We start from the raw sequence: 21,959 nt of genomic DNA, 5'->3' as shown, positions 1-21,959 counted from the left end.
TAATCTCATGAAAATGTCGGCAGGATCAAGCATTGCTGCAAAAGTGTTATCACTACTACAAATACTCTACATGGTTTAGGGAACGAAGCTGACCAGATTAGCTTTCACTGGACTAAGACAACTTATCTGTTCTGTTGTTGACTTGGACAGCAGCAGACAGTACAAACCGGTACACTGAAGTGGAGTCTTTACACATCTGCATGGAGCCTTGCACTACATGTTTGATAATGACCTTTATCTCATCAAGATCCTAGCTTAATGGAGGAACGGAAACTCTAGCTTGCCTTGAATATATGCAATGACTTTACAGTGTGCACAATCTGACACTGAGTTAACGTCGAGAAAAGTTCAGGAATTTGGTTTTAGTGATAGGGGCCAATGATCAGCTTTCTGCTGATTTGACCAACCCCCATAATATAATTGGAAAAACAATGTTATCTTGCTTTGTAGCTCAGTTGATCTCTGACACTGTTGGCAAATAAAGCTGCACTTCCTGTTGTTGCGTTTCAATGAGGCCTTCCAACGCATCGCCATTTGAAAGCTTTTACCATGAAGCAGAACAGCGGCTACAACTCCAAAACATAGAAAGATACTTGGCTATACAGAAATGTTTTTGTCCTTTTACCTCAGCAGTACCTCTTTTAATGGTACCTATCATGTTTCAGCCAAAACTGCAAAAGTGAAGTACATTGTAGATATGTGCAGTGTATGTTCAAGCCTCAACATGTGGAGCTGTGCCGAGGCAGTGAAAATGGGAGAATAATGCACTGCCTCGCCACACAAACCCTAACTGTTACCCTAACTGTTACTTCAGCTTTACTGCAACTCTTCCTTAATCTCCAGCTTTCATTTTAAAAAATCAACTGGTTTAATAACTAAATAACTTCTCCAAAGTGCATATTGGCTGCTCAAATACAGTCACTCTCATGCAGAAAAAATGGAAAGCAAGATAAAATTTGTCTGACAGATTTACTGTTATTGAGCCAAGGGGAAGGGCTGGGCTGTACATGTGCTATCCTGCTGCATGCGTACCGCTTGTTGTCATGGGTGGAGGTGCTGTACAGCTGTTTCTCTTTAACCAACTGAAATGCAGTTGGTTAAAGAGACTCTTATCTGATGTTCTTGCATAGAGAAATCAGAGAAATACCATCGCTTGATTTTGCACATGCTTTCAGTATTGAAAACGCTTCAGTATTATTTGTGTTTACTGTTTTGCAGGCCTGAGATGGGTTCTCACATAAAGCACATCCCCTTAGTCTCACCCTCTTGACACGGCTACTGACTTTGCAGTGAATGCATTGTACGAAACTTGGCTGTGGTCTCAGGAGAATGTCCCAATTACCAATCAGCATTTCCTGTCTATTTCTCATTATTTCGTGTTTCTTTTTCCTTCTTTTCTTTTGTCTTGTCTCATCGCTCAAACTTTAAACAGCCCATTAGTTGGAGTGTTGAGATATTTCGTGGCCAGTTGGCTTAGGTCCACTCTAATGCCCTCTGTGCTTATTACGTAATTTGTAAACAGCTCTCTGTGACAAACAGCAGCCAAATGGTGAAAGTGTTTGTTTATGCTACCCTGGAATCCATTTGGATAATTGTGTTAGCATTTACAGGAAGCCGGCTTGTGTATATCCTGAATATCATATTTTTGTATTTGCATATCTATTTGTATAGGTGTCTTCCATCTATCAGAGTCAAGAAATGTCTTTTAAAGTGCTTATTTTGTCTGACAAAGTGTGAGCCAACACACTTAGATTTAGAAATTATGTGTTTTTTTGGCTCTTCATTTTCATGCAATGAATTTGCTAAATATGTTTAAATTGAACAGCTGGGGCTTGCATTTGTAGGCTGAAGTTATTACTACTAGTTGTTTATGTCGCTGCGCTGGAGTCCCACAATTTAGTTTTGATAATGTATTTGGCACATTTAAAAATAACTAGAAACTTGTGACACTCTTAATGACTGGAGGCTTGGCTAACTTCTAAATATGAACAATTATTCTATTGTTTGTAAATGACTTATTTGTTGTTCATTGTTTTGTGCTTCCTCTTTGTGCTCTCATTCACAGTGCTAAAATGTAGTGTGGGTAAAGTTGCCCTCCTGGCCGCAGGGCCATTCAGGCTTTGAGTTTTATAACATAGCCGTTCATGTCCATAAATGGCTATGTTTTAGGTCTACCCAGCAGTATAAACTGTACTTTGTAATTGCCTTATGATGATACAATAGTTATCTCTCCTTCTCTTTCTGGACCACTTACTAATAATAAAATCAACCTGCGTTTCTCGCTTGAAACTCTGTTGTTTTGTTTTTACCCTTTTTTCAAGCTATTATGTTTCTATATTCTTAGAAATACATCATTTTATATTCAGTGTTTTCCATCAGGGATGTTTGGCCAAAGAAATCAATTTAAAACTAAAGACGAGACTGGAATCATTTTGTATTTATCGCTGTTTCATACGAGCCTGGAATTTTTTGGTCGTGAATCATTTTTGTCTGTGTTGAATACAGGCAGGAACATCTTTGCTTTATTACTCTATTCAGTAGGACTGACAGTAAGTGGAGATGTCATTATCAAGTTTATATTGCCCCTGATGTGTATGCAGTTTCTGAAATAGTTAGCCTCTGACATACTGAACACAATTCATTGCTTGCTAATATGTGAATTTAAAGTGCTGGCTGCTGTTTCTTTGTAACAGTTGTATCTCTGATTAGGAGATAAGGTTGCCTCTGCTATACACAGAACAAACAAAGGGTATAAATGGATCAGGCTTTACAGTAAATAGTCTATCGGAAAGTGTCTGGATTGTTCCCCGGGAAACCTTATGAGAAAATTAACTGATCGTTACAGCAGAGTAAACAGACTTGCAGTGTTTCTTCTTAGATTTGCCACAGACATCCTTTGACGTTCTTAGCTTGTTATTAAGAGTGTTTGGTAACAGTTTAAGGTTTTATGCTGAAGAAACATGAAACGGTGTATTGTCAGCTAAGTATGTTAAGTATATGGGCCAACTGTTACAAAAAATGTGAGGCACACATGGACAAGAAACAGCATACCACTTCTATCAGCAGAGCAGGCTGCAAGTGTTAAGAGGTGACACACACTCATGCTTGATGCCATTTGTCCACCCTCTCGGTGACTTGCTCAAGCAGTTGCTCTGTCTTCGTCCAGTTGGACTTCATTACGTTGGTGGTAAAAGCGAGGCTGCAACAGTGACTGCATTGTCTGAGTGTGGGTAACATTGTTTCTGTATTCCCTGCCTTTCTCTTTTTGACAGGTATAGGATACCATAATCCTGTATTACCCGATGTTGACATAACAGAAGTAAACATTTATTGTTCTTGCTAAGTCTTCCAGTGCTCTGCAGTACGACTGCTCCATTTATTCGTGCTTTCCCTCTAGCCCAGAGGTGTCAAACTCATTTCAGTTCATGGGTCAACACGGTGCAATTTGATCTCAGAGGAGCCAGACAAGTAAAATGAGTGCATTAAAAAATCCCTTCCTTTCATTGAAAAGATGTATAAGTTACTTGTGAAACCACTGAGATTTAATGAGCCATTCATTCACAAAACACCCTGAAATCTCTTAATAAAAATAAGTGCAGTTTTGTCAGTATGTCTCAGATTACAAAGCTGTTCAGTGGAATACACTGAACCCTTTGGCCATATGTTGGACATCTCTAGCTCTAGCCAGTGTGTTGTCTGTAATAAACTTGTGTCCTGTGCTTTTGCAGTGAACCTGTTAATGAAACAGCTCACGCAGGACTGAAAGGATGAGTTGGCCAGAAAAGAGCAGCCAGCTGCAGATTGAGTTTATGTCACGAGCACGAGTTTTATATAACATTTCTTTGCTATTATATCTCGTACACTGCTCTCAGCAGTGGCTCTGCTACTATTAAAACACCAGCATGCCAGCTCTGGTGAGCAGGGTTGGTGATTTCATCCTGACTTTCACCTTCAACAAATGTTCCAGGCTCAGCATTCATACCTCTTCAGGCTGTTAAGCTCACACTGTTGAAATATGATCAACCCACAGTTGCACTGACACTGCTTTGGTTAGGGGTGTGTGTGTGTGTGTGTGTGTGTGTGTGTGTGTGTGTGTGTGTGTGTGTGCCTGAACACATGCACGTGTATGTAGAAGGGGTCCCACACACTCTTTTGTTTTCCTCTGAAAGCTGAGAAGAAGGAATGTCTGCCTCCCAGCTGTCCTCAGCAATGAGGGTAACAGCAGAGCGAAGGGGGAGCTCACTATTCGCCTCCTCTAACATCCTCCCATCTGTTACATGGAGGCTGAGAGTGAGTGTGTGTCTGTATGTTGAGGTCACACAATAGGGGTACTCCCCCTTACCCTTACCCTTAGTCGCCTTGGCCTCTCATGCATATTTAACCCTTTAGATGCAAAGTTGTCTGTTGCCCTATTCAGAGGCACGCTGCTTAAATCTGTCACTGTGCCCCATCCCTCAATGAGCAGGAACAATGGGATGTATTGGCAGCACACGTGGCTTGCTAAATGCATTGCAACAGCAGGGGGGTAATGGGTGTGGAGGGGGAGGGGGAGGATGCCTCTACCTGCTTAGAGGCGATGCAGCGTGGGTTAGTTGCTCTGGGGTGCAGCTGCAGGAAGATAAGTGGCGACTGGATGGCTAAGTTTTCTGCAAAATGCTCCTTTGGAGGCTGGCAGCTGTTTGACTCATGTTTTCTGGCAAGTTTCCTGTTTACCCTACAAATGACAACGTTGGCTTTGGCAGCAGTGTAGATAACCAATAGTGGTTGGCCTTGGAGAAAAACAAGTATAGCCTGACTGATGCTGGATCAGGGGATGGGGGTCGGGGGAAGCTGTGTTTATACATAGGGAGTAAAAATTCAGATTCTGATTGATATTTACACATCCAACCCCTTATCCAACTTAGGATTGGCCACCAGCTAAAAATAGACGTGCGCGTGTGTTATGAGATTCAGCCAAAGTAGCTTTAGTTTTTATCGACAATAAGGTTGATAACAGAAGTAGTGAAGATGATGCTGTCGTTGATTATAGTGGAGCTGGAGTCTCTTCAGAGGGAAACAAATAGACAGCGCTGCAACTCACAGTTTTCTCGAGCTAACAATAGCAACGCTCGTTACTATAAACACAATCAAAGCCTTTGAGGCGAGGAAAACTGATCTAGTTCTGGACAAATGTTAGCTTGGACAGCTCTCACCACAGGGATAAAATGTATGTGCAAGACACCTTGTGATATACCTGCAACCTCTGCTTACATAGTGAGTAGACTGCTTGTATTTGTGAGTACTCAGGCTATTGTATAAAGGCAACATCACCTCCCTTTTCTTCATCCTCCACCTCCCTCCTTTCTTATGTTCTTCCATCTTCCAGTTAAAGCTCAGGACATTGATCAGCAGCACCTTAAAAAATGTGTTTCATGCTTTTAGATTTCAGCTGTGTTTGAAATTTATTCCAATGCTACAGTAATAGAAGTTCACTGTTTTTTTTTTAAATATTTTTTTCTTTAGTTTCATTTCCAATATTTTTTCTTTTTCATTTTTTGTGCTCTTTCTTTCTCTTTAAGCCCAGCCTTTACATATTCTAAGTGGAGTATGATTTGAGTAGGACTGTGTGTTTCAGTGTATCAGGGTTTTTAGTACAACAGGACACTGCTATTATCTGTCGCTCACATAACAAGCATCGGATGTTACATATCACCCACCTAGGTCGGCGTACTCGTTGTGTCACTGTATACTGTGTGAGATGTCTCTCTGCTTTGCTTGAATGTGTGTGAAAGAATAAGTATTACACATAGGATGTTGTGTCACATTATGCAGAAGCAATGACTCATCTAATAACTTCTAATAAAGGCAGCGTTTATCACAGCCGGAGACTTTAATAAGGGAAACCTGAAGAAAGTCTCACCAAAACTCCATCAACACATCCTTTTCAACACACGTGGAAACCGGCAACTCGACCACTGTTACACCTCTTTCCGGGATGCGTACAAAGCCCTCCCCCGCGCCCCATTCGGCCAATCAGATCACTGCTCCATCCTGCTCCTGCCCGCCTACAGGCAGAAGCTGAAACAGGAAGCTCCAACCCGGAGGGCGGTGCACTGTTGGACGGACCAATCGGAGTCTGCGCTGCGGGACTGTTTTGATCACGCGGACTGGGAAATGTTTCACGTGGCCGCCAGAGACATTGATGAATACACAGACTCAGTCTGTGGATTTATCAGGAAATGCGTGGAAGATGTCGTCCCATCCAGAACAGTCAAATCCTTCCCAAATCAAAAACCCTGGATTAACGGAGATGTTCGCGCGGCACTGGCGGCACGGAACACCGCCTTTGCCTCCGCGAACACATCGGACTACAAACACGCACATTACCAACTCCGGAAGACGATCAAAGCAGCCAAACGTGAGTACAGGGACAGGGTGGAACAACAGTTTGACAACCCTCGGAGTATGTGGCAGGGACTAAACACGATCACAGACTTTAGAGGGAAAACCAGCACACCGCAGACCACGGCCTCTCTGTGTGAGGATCTAAACGTATTCTACGCTAGATTCGACACAGCGAACACCATGAGACCGGACAGTGTGCGCACCGCGGATGACGTCAGTGCGCACACTGTGTCTGAGGAGGATGTGCGGAAGTGCTTCAGGAAGGTGAACGCACGCAAAGCTACTGGTCCGGACGGGATTCCCGGCCGCGTCCTCAGGTCATGCGCAGCTCAGCTGGCTGGAGTGTTCACGCACATCTTCAACCTTTCCCTCTCTCTGTCTGTAGTCCCAGCCTGCTTCAAAATGGCCACCATCGTCCCTGTACCCAAATCCTCCACCATCTCCTCATTGAACGACTGGCGACCTGTAGCCCTGACCCCCATCGTAAGCAAATGCTTCGAGAAGCTGGTCAGGGACTTCATCTGCTCTGCACTACCCGACTCACTGGACCCTCTACAGTTTGCATACCGCCACAACAGGTCCACTGATGATGCCATAGCCCTGACACTACACACTGCCCTGTCACACCTGGAGAAGAGAGACACGTATGTGAGGATGCTGTTTGTAGATTACAGCTCAGCAATCAATACCATCGTTCCCTCGAAGCTGGACAGGAAATTGCAGGATCTAGGACTGAGCAGCTCCCTCTGCAGCTGGATCCTTAGCTTCCTGTCTGACAGACGCCAGGTGGTCAGACTGGGCAGCATCACCTCATCCCCCATCACACTGAACACTGGTGCTCCACAGGGGTGTGTACTGAGCCCTCTCCTGTACTCACTCTACACCTACGACTGCACAGCCACTAACAGCTCCAACATCATTGTGAAGTTTGCGGACGACACTACAGTGGTGGGTCTTATCACCAACGGTGATGAGACGGCTTACAGGGAGGAGGTCAGCGCCCTGACCCACTGGTGTCAAGACAACCATCTCACCCTCAACGTCGCAAAGACAAAGGAGTTGATAGTGGACTTCCGGAGGTGCAGAGAAGTACACACCCCCATCACCATCAACGGCGCTGCTGTGGAGAGAGTGAGCAGCTTCCGGTTCCTTGGCGTACACCTGGCTGACGATCTTACGTGGTCAGTACACACAAACAAAACAGTGAAGAAGGCGCAGCAGCGCCTCTTCTTTCTCAGGAGACTGAAAAGATTCGGCATGAGCCCCCGCATCCTCAGGACCTTCTATCGCTGTGCCATTGAGAGCATCCTCACTGGATGCATCACCACCTGGTATGGCAACAGCACCGCCTACAACTGCAAAGCTCTCCAGCGAGTAGTGCGGTGCTCTGAACGGATAATTGGAGGTGAGCTTCCCTCCCTCCAAGACATCTACAGGAAGCGCTGCCTGAGGAAAGCGGGGAGGATCATCAAGGACTCCAGTCACCCCAGCCATAAACTGTTCAGACTGCTTCCATCAGGAAGGAGGTTCTGCAGCATCCGGTCCCGTACCAGCAGACTGAGAGACAGCTTTTTCCATCAGGCCATCAGACTGCTGAACACGTCATAGACACCTCAGCTTCACTACTGGAACTTCAACATTATGCACTCCACACTGTATATAAATGCCACTTGTTTTGCACATATTCAACTCTGTATATTTTATATATTTTATTATTATTATTATTATTATTTTATTTTATTTTTTTACTATTTAATTTGTAAAAATGTGTATACACACACACACACACACACACACACACACACACGTAGGAAAATATTTAGTATACACATCCAGAAATGCATACACTATTATATATTGTACATATATTTATTAGTTTCAGGTTGGCCATTCTTGTATTTTGCTCGTTTGTGTTGTTGTGTTTGCACATCTCTGTTGCTTGTGGGGCTCGCACACAAGAATTTCACTCGCATGTGCTGTGCCAGTGTGCCTGCACATGTGATGTGACAATAAAAAGTGATTTGATTTGATTTGATTCTAGTTTCGTGCCTACATGACCAAATTATGAAATGCTTTCACTGTCATGACTTCACAATAATAGGGTTTTTCCCAACATGTGGAAACCACTAAAGATGTGTTATCCTCCCACCAGATGAAAATAACCAAGACGCTGAAAATTTTTTGACCTTTTTAAGTGGAGTTTAATTTACTAAAGCATGGAATACATTTGATTAGCAAATGGCCAAAAATGCCAGGAAAATACACAGACTTCTGTTGCGTAAGGCACCCTAGACCAATTGATGTAATTATGTGCAGACCAGTCATGTTTATGAGGTCCATTATAAACCAGGAAAAATCTTTTACAAATACCAAATTTGGTAAAGTCAAAACTTTTACTGACCAGTTTTCTGTCAGTAATCATTTTAGTAATATTTTTACTTTTGGTAGACCTTTCACAATGACCACACTGTCAATTTTTTATTCTTTTTGGATATTTAAAATGAATCATAACAGATTTTACCAATGGTAGAAATGAGTTGGCGAGACCACTAATTCTTTCCAATGCTACCCTCAGCACAGGCTCTGGTGTACTGTACTGTACTCTAATAACAACAGCTTGGCTAAAAATCCCACGGATTAGCAGGAGAGACAGGGGAACGTGGCAAAAAACAAAAAAACACCCATCCCAAAAATGACAGCAACGTCGTCAGAAACAACAACAACAGAGGACTTGGAGGGAGGCCGAAAAATGAACAAAAACATATTTACACAGCCAAAGAGAGCATCATCATCCCTTCGGTTTTGAGCTTAATCCAATGCACCCCCCCCCCCCCCCCCCCCCCCCCCATAGCATATATCCATGCACACAAATTCCCTCGCTCCCTGACACACTTAAACATGCCCACTGGAAAACACACCCTCTTTTATGGCCCATTGTTGCATAGAACAACCAGACAGTTGGCTACAGAAGTCATCAGTATCTGATTTGCTTTAGAGCACACCCAGCTTGTAATGGAGGATAATTAGAAATTTAATTTGCTGGGGCAAAGAGGGCTCAAACCCTTTTTCCCACTTCTGTTTTCCTCAATCCATTCCCCACCCCCTCCAGCTCTTAGCAGACTGACTACCATCAGTAACAGATGGGAAAAGGGAGATATTCACAGCCCGTCCGACACTTTAGAGCAAGGCAGGCGATATTAACGCCCCCCGTGGTCTTAGTCTCCTAGAGCATAGCCTTAAGGCGCTGAATGTTGGGATTAGCATTCAGCCTCATGGGTGCCCTGTGTGGGCCCAGTCCTCCCAAATGTTTCCCCAACCTTTTAGCAACTAAGCTCTTTCGTCAGCTTACAACTGCGTTCTTAGATTTATTCTAATATTTTAACCTTTTCACATGTTTGTTTTATTTAACTCAATATGGTAAATGTTGGAGCATAATACTGCTGGGGTCTTCAGTGGATAATGAAGGCAAGTAGGGGATAATCTGTTGGCCACATCCTTAAACACAAATGTATTTGTACAAATGTATTATTTTTTTTTGAAATTCTATAAGTGTGCTTTTTACACTTGTTCCTTCCACTGGCTTTTACAAGGCACTTGTGACTCTCCTTTAGTCATTGTTGTTTTTCGACATTTCTCAAAAACCTGCTCTCTTGAGCAAACTCTTAACATCAGACCAGCGAGAGAACAGCTTGTGTTTAACTGTGACTCATTCCCTTCTTCATAAGCACAAAACGTGGTGTGCTGAAATCCACTCTGGCATTGCTTAGTGCTTTAATCATTTTTCCTAGTGTGTGCTTTCAAAGCTAGTATTCAATTTAGGCTGAGAGGCTGATGGAAAAGGGGGAAACAGCAAGGTTATACATTATCTTTACCACTGCACCATCTCTGGGCACCAAACGAGTGTTTATTCTTTCCTTTAACAGCCTCTATCCGTTTTTGCTTGTCCGATCCATGGTGTGGTATGAACTGAAGACTCATCTCCCCATTGCTGTAGTGCAGAGCCTCTCCCTCACACTTATGACTGTTAGTTGACACTTACCTGCCGCAACATGTCTCATTGTGGATTGTGATTGCTCAGAGCCATCATGTTCCACGGTAATGACGTATTTCTGCGCTCTTCCTTCTCTCGCTCTTCCTCCCTTCTCCTCCTGTTCTGTTTATCTCATGATGAGTGCATATTCCTGTCAGTATTTTATGATTTTACTGCTTCTCGTTATTTTCTTTACCGCTTCTAAACGTCACCTCTATCTTCTTTGGTAATTTTCAGAAGTACTTCTTTTCCCCATCTGTGCTCTTTTTGCAGTTGAATATAATTATATATTTGACCCTCAGGTAGGCTCAAACTAGTTTTGACAAGTACAGTCCCATGAGGGTATGGGTTTAAGTCAAATTTCTTCACTGCTCCACTTCCTTTTGACGTTTCTTTATTTTCCAGATCTTTTTCATCATTTTCACTTTTTAAGCTGTCATCCATTTGAGTTTCTCTATTCCCAAAGGATCCAGTAAGGGAAAAAGCGCGTGTGTGTGCATGTGTATTTTACCCATACCTGAGTCCATGTTAGCACTATAATGCAACACAGAATTACTTTTATTATCACTTGAACAGCTAAGTAATTTCATAGCACCGTTTTAATAGTTTTGTCTTAAGCTTTATACGAGAACCTTCCTGAGACCAAAGCTGACATATTGAAAAAAAGATACATTTACAGTCTTTTCCACAAATTCTTACTTGTGTTGTTCAATCTGGGTAGATAATAGAGGTATCTGATGCTGTTTAAATCATCCTTACAATAGTACAGGGAACCACACTGTGTTCCTCTGCAGTTTGTAAAAATATTCTGGGCTGTTTCTGTCGTGACAAGCAAAGGCTTGTCACTGATTTTCTTTGTGAATGCTAGTCTTGGTGTAGCAGATGCAAATGAAAACTCCAATAATGGAACTCTCACAGAGCTCATATGCAGTTCAGGTTTTTCCTGCCTTGACTGAAAGCACTTAGTTTGCTGGGCTTCTTAATGGAGCAGAAGTTCCCACATTGCCATGCATTTCATTGCCTACGGGGTTCATTCAGACTGGCCTGACTTCAGTAAACTGTGTGACCTGAACAATCTAAGCCTGTCATTGGAACAGTTTCTTACTGCCCTGTCAGCTAACACCATGATCATGCAGGAGCCTTGTTGACTTACCAACAACATAAACAAAAGTGTATGTGCTTAAAGTTACAAGAAGAGCGAGCCTCTCATTCTTCACTCACAAGTATTATACATGATTTGAGATAAAGCCAGATTAAACTCATTCTCTGGTCTCTTCTGTGTTTTTCGGCTCATTATTTTTTTATCAAGCAGCACATTTAAATACAGTATGCAGTCTGAACTCATTACTATAGAATAAAGAGAGAGAACAGAGGAAGCCTTTGTTGTAATAGGTTTAAGGTATTGGCATAGTGCATCTATTTTTTTAAATCTGCATTTGTTGAAGAATAGCATTAACTCAACTTACATTAATATGCAGATGCATATTCAGATGCATTTGTATCTGAAGCAGTCCTGCAGATAAGAAAACATTCAAAAGAACAAAAGGATGAATGCAATTACCACTGATCTGTCTTCTGCACTGCTATTGACTACCTTGCAGTGCACCACAAAAGATCAAAACAGTGGCTAAAGGCTGTTGCCCCAAAATGCCCCCTCAGGCCTTTTTTTTGTTCCCTGCTGCCTTTCAGCCCAGGGTCATTAATTCATCACCTTACCACCTCCGTTACTACCATCCTTTACTCAGAGGTCCTTTAATCACCCACAAGCAGTTCAGGGACCGAGTCATGGTGTCAAATGGCATCCTGAAATAAGTGCAGACAGTGTTTGTATGTGTAGGAGAAAGCGTGACTGTGTGTGAGTGTGAACACTTGATACTACTTTAACACACAAAGCTTGGCATTTCTTGTAAGGAAACTCCAGCTCATTGTTAGGGTCTGATTATTACTGGTAATCTCTTTCAGTACATTAAGGCAGCTCTTTAAATATCTCTTTACAGATCCTGCCTATCAAAGCCAACATGTTTGTGTCTGTTTGGATTGTAGATTTTAATTTAGGTAGCTGCTGTAATCATGTTTTTGAACTTGAGATTCAGGATGGATCATCTAATTACATTTTGAGATGTGTGTTCTGTATTAAATCTGTGTACTATAGAAGCTAACTAGAGCATAATTAGTATTTGATTAAAAAACTAAGCAATCAAGAAAATGAATGTAGGAGCAATTATATTAAAACCAAATGAGATGTTTCAGTAAAACCAAATGTGAAACATTTGTGTGTTTCTTTGTCTTACATCATCTTTGACTTTTGGAGACTTGACAGGGTGCAGCTGCTAATCTGGTGATATCATCTGTCCTTTTGGGAAACTTTAATCAGCATTTTTCAGGGTGCTATGTTCTAAATAGTTAGTTATTCAAGATAATAACAATGTTATCTTGAGCTTAAGCCATAATGAAAAATAATTGCTAGCTTCTGCTGATAAAATTAGATGATTTGAAAGTAAAGAGGGTTTAATGTCAACCTCATTATCTTCAATTTTATATCTAAAACTGTACTTATAATTTTAGAATATACATACAATAATGTTATGGTAACTGCATGTTTTGTTCTGCTCAAAACACCCAAACACACACACCCACGAGCTCAGGGTGTGCCTTGTTTCTGGGTGTTGACTTTGTGTGTGTGTGTGTGTGTGTGTGTGTGTGTGCGCGCGCGCGCGCGCGCATGTTTGTTGTGTATGAGTAGGCACTCGCACATTTAGAGTGTTTGCATTTAATCTTGTGCTGCCAGCTTAGAGCGGCATTTCTCTACGGAGATTACAGGATGTTCGAGGCACTGCTGTGGAAATAGTCTCTCTTTCAATCTCTATACACACACACACACACAAGAGGCAAGACAAAGTGCCTGTTTGTGGTGTTGGTGTGTTTGTTTATGTCAAGCAAGTGATAAAGCACTGCATTAGACCTTGGCTAATATGATTTTATAAGTACTCAGACCAGGGATTAAATAATGAGCCATATGGTCATTAGCGCTGATGGCATTATTAATGTTTTTGTGTTGAGTGTTTAATTTTACTTGTTAGTAAAAAAAAAGCCACAACACAGTGTATAATTCAAATCAATAAATCAGACAAATATGATGTACGGATTAAAAGACAAAAAAAAAATCCTTCACTTATTATGACAAAATTAATTTATACATTATTGCCCAAAGGGGTTTAAGTGTTTATTGGAAAAATACCCGACCTCCCTCCAAATGGGTCACATGGGTGGTAATAAAAATGTATGTGTATGATCCGCATATCTTTTTTCAGTCATACCGAAAGCAAAGTCAGTCTCCTGCTGTCTCAATTTACACAGGTGTTGCAATGTTGATGTCAGATCGGCTGGATTTACAGGCTCTGCTCTCGCCAGTACCAGCTCTTGTTGCCTGCATGTATTAACATGGCAGTGGGAGTGCAGCACAAATTCACTCTAACACGCACAAGACGCAAAGAGCAGTTGCCGTGTCACTGCAGTATGTATGTGTGATATATGGAGCACAGGAAGGTGGATCAAAGCTCGATTAACTTTAGGTCTTCTGACTCATCTTGTGTTTATTGGCTGGCTTAGAGCTTCAAGTCTGTCATTAGCACGGAGCAAATGAGCCTCGCTAAAGACTCTGTCTCTCTGCCAGACAGATAGAACCAATGTTAGCGTGGGCTGAAAACGGTTTAATGAACAGCAAATAATCAAGAGAAATTAGATCTGTATGAAGCTCCTTGTGACATTTTAATCCACTGTAGGCTCTTGAGGTATTCTCTAAGATGCACAGCACGGCTGTCTCCACCTAACTTGTCATGTTGATACAGTGCTTCTCTCTTGCTGTTGTAAAAGCAGCCTAGTTTCAAGTAACAATACCACAGAGCTTTAATTATAAGCTCAACCTGTCAATTTGACAGAGGCTCCCTCTGAAAAGTTGTTTGACCCTGTGGCAGTCGCCTGCAGGGGAGACCAAGATGCAGTTTATGTCAGAGTAATGAAAGGACAGCACTATATTCCAGCAGCATTAATCTACCACTAAAATTTTAGTCAACGGAAAATGGGTCCCTGTTAAACTTTGATGGAGTCGGACAGAACACAAACTGTTTAATTCATAAATTTGGCACAATAATGGTAAATTATTCTTCAGATAACCCAGCAACTTCTCAGTCAAACACTTCCTGTTTCCTTGTAAGCCCTATAAATTGGAAAATTCTACATGAATTGATCCTTAAGATGTACATCATTTCCAGAAGGAGTTTCAGCTTCATTTAGTTACATAATTTATAATCGCTTTATATGGATCAAGATCCCAAATTGGATGCTGGCCTGCAGCTGGCAGTTCCCTAAGTAAGTGAGGGGAAGAGTTCTCAGATCCTGTTTACGTCTTGCTCAGAAGAGGTTCTCCACTGACAACTTAAGCAGCCCACTAATAATTATTTCTTTGACTTGTTTTTGTATCTTCAGGTTGTCAGCACCCACCTGGTGTGCAGCACGGATACCTGCTGAACCAGACTGAATCCAACCGGGGCTCTTTCCCACCTGGCACTGTGTTAGTGTATGGCTGCGAGTCTGGATACATTGCCGAGTCTGGATCCAGATCCATCGTGTGTACCACTTCTGGAACCTGGTCCCAACAACTGCTACGCTGCATCAAAAACAATGGTAAATAAGCTTCAAACATGCAAATATACCTGTGATAAAGCAGACAAGCAATGCAATTTAGTGTTTTTAATGCGACTTCAAGTAGCGTACTGTCAATTTTGTGGTCAAAATCCACATTTTTAGCTGATTTTGCACATAAGAAAGGCACTTTTCTTTATGCTGATAAAACGCGCAAATTATTTTTTAATATTGCGTATGCACTTATGTAGGCAGGGCTGGGAGGATGTGTATGGATATTTGTATTGCTGTCATACATATTTGTATTTTATAGTTTATTTACTCTTAATGTCTTCCCTATAAGGCGACTTTTATTACTTCTAACATTGATCACGTGCTCATAAGAGACATGGCTGTACCAGATCTGAAGTGTCAGACCTCTTTAGAAAATTTAGCTTAATTCTGAGAACTCAAGCCAAAGGAATTAAATAAGTACACATGTAGTAAATAACAGTGAACACATTTTCAACAACAAACATAAAATCTCTATTGCCTGTCTCTCTCTCCAGTATGTTCACTCCCTACCCAACCAGAAAACGGGGGCTACCGTTGTCATCCGACTCACTGCAGCCCTCTGATTGAAGGCACCGTCATCGAGTACTTCTGCGCCGAGGGTTACGCTCTGAAGGGAGAGTACAAGTTCCTCACCTGTCGGAATGGCGAGTGGGACCGTCCCATGCAGATTAGCTGCCGACTCACAGAAGGTCTGCCATCTCAGCTAATCTCTGTTAGCTGTTATAGCTCTCTTCATGAGCATGCATAACCAGTTGCAGATATGTTAAAATCAGCAGATCACATTCTCACTTCCTCTACGTCTTGTTTTGTCCTCTCAGAGAAGGAACCGAGTTCTCCACTGGGTACACCTGCTCTGTCTATTGTGATAATCACAGCCGGCTCTGTGGCATTCGTCCTGCTTTTAGTGGTGCTGTTTGTTCTTGTACAACCAAAGCTCAAGTCTATTCATCACAACAGGTAAGACACATAAACTTTGCTGCAGTCTCACACCAGCAAATACTTCACGATAAAAAATTAGTTGGATATGTTGCTGATAACAAAAACGCCGCTTCTACGCAGTCGTATAGTTTCTCAATCGACTGAAGGCATTTTTAGTTGTGGTTTCATAAATTTCAGGACCTTATGTAAAATTTTAGAGGGTATTTTCTAAGACAATTGAATAAATTGTGTTCATATCCTTGTTGCAAAACATAGTTGCTCATCTCTTCTTAATGGACTCCATTGTAAAGCTGGTTTCAGGGAAGTTGCTCCTCCGAAAACATCAATAAAATTGGCCAGTAAAGTGTGATTACTTGAAATGACATCAGGCTTTAGATTTAGTCACATTTTACAGCCCGGTAAAGACTTTTCAGCCTCTGTGTGGCTCTGTTTGTGTTTTGTTTGTTGAAAATATATATATCATATCAGTCTTACATGGAAACTTTCGGAAGCTTAACCTTTGTGCCATAAATGAACACAATCGTTCTGTGACACACCCATCATTCAGATGTTTTGGTTGGCTCGAATCATAAAAAGTTTATGTTTGACTAGTTGCGCAGGTTAGCATTTCTTGAATTCCTTAGTAATGAAACATAACCTATGTTATGAGTTACTGCCATCTGCGTAACTAACCAGCTGTGGTTTCAGCTTGAACATGGACTTGGTTTGGTGATTCACCTGGTTCACACTTTTCATTCTTTCTTCATGTCTGTTTATCAGGAGGGAGCAGGGTGTGTCGGGCCAAGCCAGCTCCATCATGGTGGAGGGTGTACAGGTGACCCTGCCCTCCTATGAAGAGGCAGTATATGGAAGCAGTGGACCATGTGGCCCTTCCGGTTCTCTTCCTCCTCCTTCTTCACCGCCGCCTCCAGTCCCTCCAGAGTCTAGAGTTCCTATTGTGCTCTCTGAGGGGCTTCCTCAGGGAGCCACAGGAGGTCAAAGCTCCAGGAGAACCCGCCACCACAGAGACTTAGACTTCTGTCTCCCATCCACCTCCTCTTCATCCTTCTCCTCCCGCCGTCATGCAGAGACGGTGTTGGTTCACCAGGCTCCCTCTTCCTCCTCTTCATCATCATGGATTACAGAGCACCCTGGGGGTGCATGCGCAGGTCCCCTACCTCTCCGTAGAGACTCTGACAGCAGCGACCAGCACAGCCTGCTTTCTGTCACCTCAACAGATGATTTTTGTGATGGTAAGACAATGCAGTCTGCTCATTTTTCTCTGATTTTTAAGTTGTAGCTGCATTGGTCTAACTGTGTTCATATATATTCCATAGACTGAGTTACAGCTAAGATTCTGAATAAAGACAGAGGAGCACTTTAGATTAAAAACTCAACCACTCTGCATTGGATTAAGTTTGTAAATTTAAATAACTGATTTTTTTCCCTTTTTTGTTTGTTTTTTTGTTTTTATAGAGGATAGCATTAAAAAGTAGCCAGTGTGACACCTGTGTAATATGTACATGGATTTTATTTTCAATAGAACATGTAAAGTGCATATCAAGGGCAAGAGTAGACAAGATCAAAAATGACAAATGAATAAAACTCAATATAAACTTTGATGTAATGTATTTTAAGTGTGATGGGTTGAGGACTGCACTAAGAATGACCCTAAAGGTATTGGTCATTTGTCATATGACTCTTCTCCTCTCCTGCAGATATTCCCCTGTTGAAGGAAGCATGAAGCCTGCTGGCCTGCTATCAGCATCAGCAGCAGAGCCCCTCTTTCCCTTTCTCACGCTGCTGGCCAGAACTGACTGTGGCTGTCAACCTTCTTCCCTGATCCTGCCCCACTGCAGCCAGCAGAGAAAAGACTAGAACTGTGCCCTTTCCCTATCACAGCCTCTTCTGCCATTGCTAGACATGCAGAGCAAAGCTGACAACCAATACCCATATTGCACTGTAAGGCAATTACGGAGCACCACAGGACCCACCTGCTGGATCAGACTAAAGATGAGCCAGACAAGCAGAGTGGTGCCAGTTTAAGTTAAATCCTGTAGATCCTGTGTATATGAGTAAAAAACATACCTGAGTCAAGGTTGTGTACTATAGGCTATGTATTACCATACACTTGCCTCTACCCAGATGTATTTCTCTATATTAACATTGCTAAAAGAGGCTTCTTCAGAGAAGGCTACAACAATCGAGACACGCCAGCTGCATCTGACACAACTGTGGATACAAAAAAAAAAGAACAAGAAGAAAAGGAAAAAAAAGTGTGATTTTCGCTCCTGATGCTGTCGGCACTCAGTCTTCCCGCCATACTTGAAAAGTTGTGAGTGATGCCTGAGTTCCTTGTGAATGCTGCATGTGGTTTTCAGTTGTTTGCTGTCACGGCACGGCGGCCTATTCTGAATGAAGCATGAAGCCTCCTCTCTGACTGTCTGCTTATCTGTGCATCCAGTTGGCGTCTAACGTGTGGATAAGTAGGAGTGACAACCACTTCACCAAATCACAACTATAAAAAGATCTGTTTCTTCTTTTTTTTTTTTTTGTTCTTTTGCTCGCTGCACCCGGCATCTGGAAGCTGCTCCTTCTCTCAAATGAGTGGGATTAATTGGTGTTTTGGATCCACAACTTCGCTACACATCTTAGCTGTACAGGGAAAGAAAAACAAAATGCAACATTTTATCTGAGCTTAAGAGTGAGCTGTTATTGTTGTTGTTGTTGTTAAACAAGGTGATTGGGCACATGAGCCAAATTTAATTTCTTCCCATCGTATTTATTGCGTGGCGTGTGGCTCGGTTTGCTTTAAGTTGCTTGATTTTGAGTGCGTGTCTGTGCGTGTATGTTTATGTGCCAGCGAGGCCACAGAGAACATGTCCTCTTATTGGTTAGGCCTTGATACAGCCATTTCCTGATTTGCCTCCCTTCTGATCCGAGGCTGGCTTCACAATGTCCCTGTCAGTCACCATAGGAAAACATCCCTCCCAGCATTGAATAAGTCACATGAACAAACCAGCTTCACTTCGGGCGTCGAGTCCACAACACAATGTGTGTATTATTCATTCGCTCTCAAGCTAGAATAGTTATTATGTTCTGCTGAATGGCTGTAAAACACGGGCCTCCTCAGAGGAACTGGCTCATGCTCATCTTCACACTGAACTAAGGACTCTCCACTTTTGTGCATTATTGACACAAACTGCAACTGGTTGCAGTGAATTAAATAAGAGTTTTGTTATAAATATAAATATATACAGCACCCTGTCACATGTACTCACTCACCCCTCGAATGCCAAGTGCAAGCTTAAGAGAGAATCTTGTTATTCTGTTAGAAGTCATCCTCTGTTTTCGTTGCCACTTGAAAAGCTTAGGGGGTTGAGCTGGTCACCCTGACAACAGCATGACTGGGATGGATCCTCAGAGCTACTTTATAACCTTAACTGCCTGGGAAAAAAATACAATAACACAGCAACCTGTCTGAATTTCTATTCTCAGTTTTATTTTGACATTCGTTTGTCACATCAATGGCTACATTATTAATGCAAACAGATGTTGCCTTAGACTTGTAAATGTTTTTTCTTTTTTTGATGTATAATCTTAAGCCTCTGCATTGGTTGCGCCACAATACTGCAACATGTTCTGTTTTCCCAATGGCCTTACTCTATTCTTTTCTATTCTATGCATAAAACTGTCTGTATATGTATCAATGAGTTTACTTTTGTTGTGGACACGACTAAATGAATGTCCATCCTTCTCTGTCCTCCCCTAGCTTTTCCAGCTACTGTGATGATGATGATGATGATGATGATGATGGTGATCCTTTAAGCACCTATGTTTTATTTGCCCTTGGCTTTCTCTTTTGTTACAGGGCATTAAAAAAAATTATGGTAAAGGGGAAAAAATTTAATTCATTTGCATTCAGAAGCACTGTTGTACAGTGTTGCTTCCCAGTTAGAAAAACATCTGGATTTTTGTTTGTTTCAATGCTTTCAGCTTTGGTTTTTCCTCTGTACATGGCAGTGGGTGTGAAGATAGTAATTTAATATTTGTATAAAGTTTAATTTAATTTTACAGTGTGTATATAACTTTCTAATTAAAGCTTTCTTTTGAATGTGTAAAGTGACCTGTCTCTTATTCATTGCCACATCGTGCTGGACCTACTCTGTGTTGCCGAATTTATGCACTTCCAGGAAAATATTGATCACATTCTCATGTCAAGACATTTCCAGTGCAATGTGTATCCGCTTGTGTTACTCGGAACATGATTCATTTTCCTTTGGACTGGAAAATGGAAGACCTGATTCTCGTTTTGCACATGGATGGCCAGCTCCAGTCTGAATGAATGCACAAGCAGACTTCCTAGAACCATATTTTTAAGCCTAACAGGGCTGTGCAGTGAATCAGATTTTTATTTAAATACAAGTCTAGCTTCCTGCAATTATTAAAACAAGATAATCAAGATGGAAATTTGGGGTGGGCGATATAAACGATATACAATAGAAATGATATAAATTTGGCCAACGATAGAGATTTTGACTATACCGCTCTATCACGATAGCGTATGTTGATGACGTCATCAAGCGGCGCCTGTTCTGGTCGAAAGCATTGCAGCGGCTACAACCATTATCATCTGCAAATTATGATGGGCGACAGTCACAGCAAAGAGGTGAAGCACTTTTGAAATATGGGGAAAGCCAAAAACTGCGCTTCCTCCACTTTGACATTGATTCATTAATATTGAATTCTCTGGCAGCTGCGCTATTCCAATGTTGTTGCAGTATATTAATGACTAACCTCGTATTGTGGATGAATAATCTCAGCTGTTCTCCTGGCTGAAGTTTGCTCTGTGTATAGCATCCTGCTATGCGATTGCATTTGTCCCTAACCACCAGAATCCCTCACGTTAACTTTTATCAGTGGAAAGAAGTTGGCGTTCATCCTCCAGCGTCACTGTGCTAATGTTATGCTAACATAGCTGTGTCGCTAGCAATCACGTAGCACAACATTATATACCAGGTAGTCCAACTTCAGTAACCCTGCAACGCCACTGCTGTTTAGTTTTCTGTCTTTATGTTGGAAGTGGTAGCAGAGCTGTATGTTTGAATTGTTTCAGAAATCTCTCAGTCAGAACATGGTATGTCATGTTTAGGTGGAAACTAGCGACCTTGAGGCGACTTTTGTTGTGATTTGGCGCTATATAAATAAAATTGAATTGAATTAAATGGTGTGGAAAATACAAAAGAATATATTGCGATATATATCGTTACCGCACGTGCTTCAAATTATACCACGATATGGATTTTAGGCCATATTGCCCAGCCCTAATGGAAATCTTGTTTAGCTTTAAGCATCGTTTTACTTCACTTTTGCCTCTCCATTTAATGTCCAAATTGAATTCACAGTCTATGGCAGAACTGCTTCTTTTAGCTTTTCAGCTGAATTATAATTAAAGCTAAAGGAATCATTCAGTATTAAATAATTCTGATCTATCCATATTGATCATATATATTTTTGCATTACCTAGCAGCTCAGTTTTGGGTGGTATTGCATCTCCTCCAAATCAGTAGAAATAAAATTTAAACGTTTAACTGATAGGAGATGGAAATATGTGTACTCATGGTTAAAGGTTATCGTGGTTTGTTTTGATCTATGTGTGTTGTCTGCTGTATTTGATTGAAACCTGAGAAGCCTATCCTTCTTTAAAGGTGTGGTATTGCTTTCTTATTACCTGTTTGTTTGTTTTTGTTTTGTTTTCTGCTTGATTTCTGTAAAAATTATTGCAACTTGCGCCAACAGCCCAATTAAACCGTAGACATAATGCTCAAAGTGAGAAAATTGGTTTTAAATGTTTTCTATATAGTTGCCGAGTGACACCTAGTGGTCAGACTCCAAAACTACATGAGTCGGATTTGTGACGTCATCTCCGTAG

The 21,959-nt window shown here is 41.6% G+C and overlaps 1 protein-coding gene across 1 annotated transcript in view; it reads left to right on the top strand.

The window, feature by feature from the left end:
- Positions 1–20,149, top strand: part of susd6 (sushi domain containing 6) — a 33,878-nt gene extending 13,729 nt beyond the window's left edge. Inside the window, exons 3-7 of the mRNA XM_082506135.1 lie at positions 14,900–15,097; positions 15,604–15,798; positions 15,928–16,066; positions 16,808–17,280; positions 17,746–20,149. Of these exons, the coding sequence (XP_082362261.1) occupies positions 14,900–15,097; positions 15,604–15,798; positions 15,928–16,066; positions 16,808–17,280; positions 17,746–17,771 (1,031 nt within the window). The 3' untranslated portion in view covers positions 17,772–20,149. The remainder of the gene's footprint in view (positions 1–14,899; positions 15,098–15,603; positions 15,799–15,927; positions 16,067–16,807; positions 17,281–17,745) is intronic.
- The last annotated feature ends 1,810 nt before the right edge of the window (positions 20,150–21,959 follow it).

The sequence above is a fragment of the Aulonocara stuartgranti genome (assembly GCF_965226115.1).
Source record: "Aulonocara stuartgranti genome assembly, chromosome: 15".
NCBI classification, from domain to species: domain Eukaryota; kingdom Metazoa; phylum Chordata; class Actinopteri; order Cichliformes; family Cichlidae; genus Aulonocara; species Aulonocara stuartgranti.
The sequence above is the reverse complement of the archived record's forward strand: the minus strand, read 5'-3'. Positions and strand labels throughout refer to the sequence as shown.